Below are 7,500 nucleotides of genomic sequence, written 5' to 3'. Positions count from 1 at the left end.
TAATAATATTCTACGGAATTAAAATTATTCATTTACAGCCAATACTCATACGTTGTGATAGCCTTATACCATAGAAGTAATGTGAGGCGTGCACAGCCTGTCAGCTGGTGTAAAAGTGAGGTATTCCCGCTCTAATTTCTCCCCATCCTGTAAGTCGGGCAGAGCGCAGACGCGTCACTGAGGTATTTCTAATGCAATTGCATCCATATAGCATAATGAAAATAATAATAATAATAATAATAATAATAATAATAATAATAATAATAATAGTAATAATAATAATGATAATAATGATAATAATGATAATAATAATAATAATAATAATAATAATGATAATAATGATAATAATAATAAAAATTATTATTATTATTATTATTATTATTATTATTATTATTATTATTACTATTATTATTGTTGTTGTTGTTGTTGCTGTTGCATTACTATTTTCATTATCTGTTTATTATCATGATCTTTATTTTCATTATTATTATCATTATTATTATTATTATTATTATTATTATTATTATTATTATTATTATTATTATTTTGATTACCATTATCATCATTATTATCATCATTATTATCAAAATGAAAATTATTATCGTTATTAACTAATTTCGCTCTCGAAGTGCGCAATCAGTACTGTCAGACATGCAATATACATCTATCTATTTACCTATCGGTCTCTCTATATATTTAAATATATTTATATATATTTATATATATGCATACACACACACACACACACACACACACACACACACACACACACACACACACACACACACACACACACACACACACACACACACACACACACACACACACACACACACACACACACACACACACACACACACACACACACATATATATATATATATATATATATATATATATATATATATATATATATATATATATATATATATATATATATATATATATATTTATTTATTTTTATTTATTTATTTATTATTCTTCTATTAACGGTAGGTTCATGTCTGAGCCGCCGTGGTCACAGCATGATACTTAATTGTAGTTTTCATGTTGTGATGCTCTTGGAGTGAGTACGTGGTAGGGTCCCCAGTTCCTTTCCACGGAGAGTGCCGGTGTTACCTTTCTAGGTAATCATTCTCTCTATTTTATCCGGGCTTGGGACCAGCACTGGCTTGGTAGGCATTCGAGGTGAAGTTCCTTGCCCAAGGGAACAACGCGCCGGCCGGTGACTCGAACCCTCGAACTCAGATTGCCGTCGTGACAGTCTGGAGTCCGACGCTCTAACCATTCGGCCACCGCGACACCCCATATATATATATATATATATATATATATATATATATATATATATATATATATATATATATATATATATATATATATATATATATATATATATGCCTATATTACCATTTTCCGCCGGTGTCGCATAACAAGATTCGAAAGGAAAAGCTGAGGTGTTCTCACAAGGCGATTGAAATCCCAAAGCGACATAACAAAGAAGGTGCAAATGTAGAAAATAGAACATTATACTCCTTTTAAATTATAATATCATAAAATTTACAATATCATATAAAAAAAAATATACGTGTTGCTTTCTTATTCCAAAGGTCGAAAACAGACGATGAAATCACAAAGAATAGAGAGACATTGTTCTTTTCAAAAACGACAATCGAAAATACAAGGTGACATAAGAAAGAAGGAAGTCATATGGTGCTTTTACAACAAAAGTTCAAAAGCTCAAGTCTAATGTGTGTGTGTGTGTGTGTGTGTGTGTGAGTGTGTGTGTGTGTGTGTGTGTGTGTGTGTGTGTGTGTGTGTGTGTGTGTGTATGTTGAGTGTTAGTGTATGTTAAGTGTGTATTAAGTGTGTTAAATGTGTATGTGTGTTGAGTGTGTGTATGTGTGAATGAGGAATGAACATGAGGCATAAGAACTCCACGTAATCTGGTTCGTATATCAGTAAATGAAATTCACAGGTGAGAGCAAAGCGATAAGATCGGAGCGGAAATTTCTCAAAACATACAAGCCTTTACCTTTGGAGAAAAGGTGTACCCGGGAAGAAAAATAAATATATAAGGAGAAAAAGTGTTCTCGAAGGTCGGACATTTTGAAGAGGGAGAGATTTATGGTTTAATGTTCAAGTCGTATTTTGACGCTATCGAATGCAGATATATATAAAAGGATAAAAAAAAATAAAAAGGGATAAAAAGTATTTAAAAAAGTGGTTGTGTAATTCTCCTTTTTTTATCTTCTCTTTCTACCTATCATCGAACTCCGATTTGTCTTTCCCCTCACTCTCTCTCTTTCCCTTTTTCAATCTCCCCTTTCTTTCTCCCGCTGGGATTACTTTTTCTTGCGTCTCTCTCTCTCTCTCTCTCTCTCTCTCTCTCTCTCTCTCTCTCTCTCTCTCTCTCTCTCTCTCTCTCTCTCTCTCTCTCTCTCTGTTTGTGTTTATCTTTCCTTCTTCTCCTTCAACACATTCTCTCTAACTCCAAATCGGTCTCTTTTTGCCTCTTTACCACGCATTCACCATCCTTCACCCCCACATCTCTTTCTATTAATCTCTCTCTCTCTCTCTCTCTCTCTCTCTCTCTCTCTCTCTCTCTCTCTCTCTCTCTCTCTCTCTCTCTCTCTTCCTCCTCCTCCCTCCAATCTCTCTATCTGTCTCACTCCCTTTACTGCCCTGTTTATGAGCATCCGACCCCATCTTAACACAGCACAAATAGCTTAAGGTGACATGCCCTTTGATGTTACCTGAACAGCGCGGTCTTGTAATCAGTGAGTTACTGAGCAACACGTGAGTCTGAATTGTAAACATATTGACGGTTTGCTCAAGCGTCAACAATGATCTGTCGAAAATACAAGAGGACTTTTGTTTCCGTCTCGTAATCTTATCTTATTTCTATATAATTATGAATACCATTTACATTGCCTGCTTTATGTTTTTCACTTTATTTCATATATTTTTTTTTTACGTTTATAGAACAAAGTGAACACCGAAATGTAGAAATCGCGGTAACAGCGAGGTCGAATCAAGCTTTCTGTCACACGTAAATATTATTCACTAAATGGATTCAGATATATGATTTCAGTCTAATACTACGATGTGAAACATTTATTGCGTCCAACTTGATTAATGAACTCATTGTAAACCGGGGAAACAATAGTTAATTCTATTGCAGATTCTGTATAACATGTACGTTTATTCCCTCGTATTAACACGCATACACAGCTTCACACACACACACACACACACACACACATAAACACTTACACTTCTCCATACATACACACACTTACCTTCACACAGACACAGACACAGAGACACACATACACACACACACACACACACACACACACACACACACACACACACACACACACACACACATATACACACATACACACACACACACACACACACACATACATATATTTGCAGTTATACATAAACATAAATCTCTACACGCTGTTAAGATGGAAGACTTCAAAAGACGGATTCAGAGGAGATGGGAGGAAGGGACAGGTGAGAAAGGGGTTAAGGGGAGAGGAGGGGAACGGGGGGGGGGAGAGGGGTGACGGCCGAGGACGGAGAGGGGAAGGGGGAGGGGGGCGAGCAACCCCCGACAACGCCTTTTCCGAGAGCCATCCACTCCCTCGACGCAGCGCTAGTGGAGTCAGTGAATCTCAGCTCTGGGTGGTTACGCAACTCTCTCTCTCTCTCTCTCTCCTTCCTTCTTCTCTTTTTCTTCTTCCTTTTCTTGGTCTCCCTCGACTCCTCCTTCAGTTCATTACTTCCTTTCCCACCTCCTTTCCTTCCTAATTCCAACTTTCTTCCTCCTTCTCACCTTCCTCTTCCTCCTCCTGCTTCTCCAACTCCTACTCTTTATTCCCCTTCTCTCCCTCCTCTTCCTCCTCTTCTATCTTCCTCTTTATCCTCCTCTTCCTATTTCTCCTCTTCCTCCTTCTCTTCCTCCTCTTTCTCTCCCCCTCCCTTCTTCTTGCTCTTCCTCCACATCAATCATCTACGTCCCAAGCAAGATAATTTTGCTCTTATGCTTTTACGATAAATTTGAGAGTGAGTAAATGTAATACAGGCAGGTGCAGTGTACACAAACAATCACTCTTGCAATTGCTATTATACAGTACACTGCCATGCTCTTTCTTACCATGTTTATCAACCGTACCTTACGCTTTCTTCCGATTGACAGCATGGTCACGTGTCGGACGGGTAATTGCAGTTAGTAGAAAAAAAAACTGTGACTGGGAGACAACGTTAAGTATAATATCCTATTTCTATAAACTCAGTTAAAATAACCTTATCAAATATACAGCTGAAGTGTAGAAAATTGTTCCATATTTACTCAACTACTTTTGCTACTACGGCTCGGCCCACAAATGTACATCAGGAAAGGAAGAAGAAGAAGAAGAAGAGAGAGGGAAAAACAGAGAGTAGAGACGCGGAGAGAGGGGAAAGGTGGAGTTATAAGGAGAAGGAAGGGAGAAGAGATACGGTCATAAAAAAGGGAGAAAAAGAAATGAAAATAAAGATAAAAAAAAGAAGAAATGAGAGTAGTAAAGGAAAGAGAAAAATAAAAATAAACGGCCGAAAAATCGGTTGAGAAAAGAGGTGAAAGAATCGATCTAGAAGGGTAAGAGGAGGGAGAGGAGGACAAGAGAGAGAGAGAGAGAGAGAGAGAGAGAGAGAGAGAGAGAGAGAGAGAGAGAGAGAGAGAGAGAGAGAGAGAGAGAGAGAGAGAGAGAGAGAGAGAGAGAGAGAGAGAGAGAGAGAGGGAGGGGTCGAGTATGGGACAAGGAAAGAGAGGAGACAAGAGGAGGGCCCCCTCGGAGTGAAAATCCTCCCAGTTGATCGCTCTCGCTCCGATCGTCGCCTGTGTCTGTGCCGATCGCGTCTTTTTTAATTTATTACGATTCTTTTGTTCCGGTTCTATCGCTTTTTTTTGGTAAAGAATTAGGGTTCCTTGTTATTCATGGTATTATTTGGTTGCATTTTCTTAGATGTTTTTCATTCTGTATTTATTTTAATTTGTCTTTTTTTCAGTTAGCTTTCGTTTTTATCTGGTTCTTTGATTCGGTGTTGTCTGTTTTATTCTTTTGTTTACTTTTTTTTGTTTTTATTTCTTTATCTTTCTATTTTGTTTTTCTTATTTTATATATTATTTTTAGTTCTTTTTTTTTATTCTCGAATCTTGTATTAATCATCGAAAGCAATGTCACGCGATGAAAGAGCAAAAAGAGCGTCTTGGCAACTGCTAATGACGTCATCTTCTTTTAAGAGATTGAAAAAATGTATTAAGTTATTCTTCAGAATTGTAAATGATGAAGTGATTAAAGAGTGACAATACTTAGTAATAGGATTTTCATTTTGAGGAAACATATATTTTAAAAATCTCTAACTCGTTGCCAATCTACCTCGTTCTGTTAACAGAAAAAAAAAAAATCAAATTGAAAAATAAATGAATATAAGGAAAAAACCCTGCAATATACGGGTCAATTTGCAAAGCACATATCAACCAATAAAAGAAAATTGGCACACTAAAGTTGCAAAATACCAATAGTATTTCGAAAGCCGAGTACCTTGCAAAATTGCAACACTTAATTTCATATTGACCCATTTTTTATGACGATGGGTATTTTATTTGTTACTGATAACAGCAACAACAACAAAATTAAATGCGTATATAAACTGAATGAATATATGGGTCGGCTTAATGTTATTGCGATAATATAACTATATAACTATATATATTATCATGGCTGCTATTATCATTATCATTATTATTATCACCTTCGTCATCATCATTATTATCACCATCGTCATCCTCATTAGTATTATCATCATTATCATTATCCTCATTATCGTCATTATTACTATAATCACTATTTTTTATGTTATCATTTATATATTTTATATGATTCAATTCGTTTTTTGTTTTTAATATTCTTCTTCCAGCAAGGCCTGAAGAGACAGTGATTGATTAGTGATGATGTCTGATTGATGATATCGTGTCGCTTCTTTTCATCATCAACATGTTATCAGGAGGAGAAGACAGAGGGAGGCGGGAGGAGGGAGAGGGCGAGGAAGGAGGAGGAGTTGAGGGGGGAAGAAGGGAGGAGAGAGGAGGAGGAGGGAGGAGGAGGAGAGGAGGAGGAGAAGGAGGAGAGGAGGAGGAGGAGGAGGAGGGGGAGGAGGGGGATGGAGAAGGAGAGGAGAAGGAGAAGGGGAGGAGGAGGAAGGGGAGGAAGAGGAGGAGAGAGGAGGAGGAGGAGGAGTAGGAGGTGGGAGGAGGAGGAGGAGGAGGAGAGAGGAGGAGGAGGGGAGGAGTAGGGATGGTGGAGGAGGAGAGGCGGGAGGAGGATGGGGAGGAGGAGGAGGACGAGGGAGGAGGAAGAGGAAGGTAGGAGGAGGGGAGGGGGGAGGAGGAGGAGAGGGAGGAGGAGGAGGAGGAGGGGAGGAGGAGGAGGAGGAGGAGGAGGAGGAGGAGGAGGATGGGAAGGAGGATGGGGAGGAGGAGGAGGAGGATGGGGGAGGAGGAGGAGGAGGAGGAGGAGGGGATGGGGAAAGGAGGAGGAGGAGAGGAGGATGGGGGAAGGAGGAGGAGGAAGAGGAGGAGGGAGGAGTAGGAGGAGGGGAGGGGAGGGAGGAGGAGGAGGGGAGTAGGAGGATGGGGAGGAGGAGGAGGAGGGGAGGAGGGAGAGGAGGAGGAGATGGGAGGATGGGGGGAGGAGAAGAAGAGGAGGGAGGAGGAGGAGGAGGAAGAGGGGGGAGGAGGAGGAGGAGGAGGATGGGGAGGAGGGGAGGAGGAGGAGGAGGAGGAGGGGAGGAGGAGGAGAAAGAGAAGTTGAAAGAGAAAGGGAAGCTCAGAAGAAAAAGAAAAAGAACAGGAAAAATAAGAAAAAGGCAATAGTAATAATAACAGAGATAATTGCAATATTAGCAGTATTTGAAGAAAAATAAGAAGAAAGGGAAAGAAAAGAAAAGAAGAAGAAGGAGAATATTGATGACGACAATTATAACAACAACAAGACCAACAAATAACAAAAAAGAAAGAAAGAAAAGAAAGAAAGAAAAAAAGAAAAAAAGAAAAAAAGAAAGAAAAAAAAAATCAAACAATATAAAGAAAATGCACCACAAACCACTATCGACCGACGCGCCACTCGCAAGCAAAGAGAAGCCAGATTAACGGATGTACACAAGATTCCTTCTGCGCAAAGACCCAGCATCATCGCGATCAAAGCCGAGATCAGGAAGGGGGATGCTGCGTTCAGTGAGAGGAGGGGGGAGGGGGGAGGTGGTGGTCATGTGGGGGTTATGGGGTGGGTGATGGGGAGGGCTGGGGGTTTATGAGGTGGGGGGGTGAGAGGGGGGAAGAATAGGGGGTTTGAGGTGGGTGAGGGGAGGGTAGGGGTTTATGAGGGGGGTATGAGAGGGGTATGAGTGAGGGAAAGGGTAGTAATTTATGAGGGATAAGGGGGA

At 39.7% G+C, this 7,500-nt stretch overlaps 1 protein-coding gene across 1 annotated transcript in view; it reads left to right on the top strand.

Moving 5' to 3' along the window:
* LOC119572466 (octapeptide-repeat protein T2-like) overlaps nt 1-7,500 on the top strand; it is a gene marked incomplete at its 5' end in the record, with an annotated part of 17,177 nt that overhangs the window by 2,192 nt on the left and 7,485 nt on the right. The window contains 2 exon segments of the mRNA XM_037919576.1: nt 3,569-3,614; nt 4,728-4,806. Of these exon segments, the coding sequence (XP_037775504.1) occupies nt 3,569-3,614; nt 4,728-4,806 (125 nt within the window).

The sequence above is a fragment of the Penaeus monodon genome, chromosome 4, assembly GCF_015228065.2.
Source record: "Penaeus monodon isolate SGIC_2016 chromosome 4, NSTDA_Pmon_1, whole genome shotgun sequence".
Taxonomy (NCBI): Eukaryota; Metazoa; Arthropoda; class Malacostraca; order Decapoda; family Penaeidae; genus Penaeus; species Penaeus monodon.
Note: the sequence above shows the minus strand (reverse complement) of the source record. Positions and strands in the feature narration are given on the sequence as shown.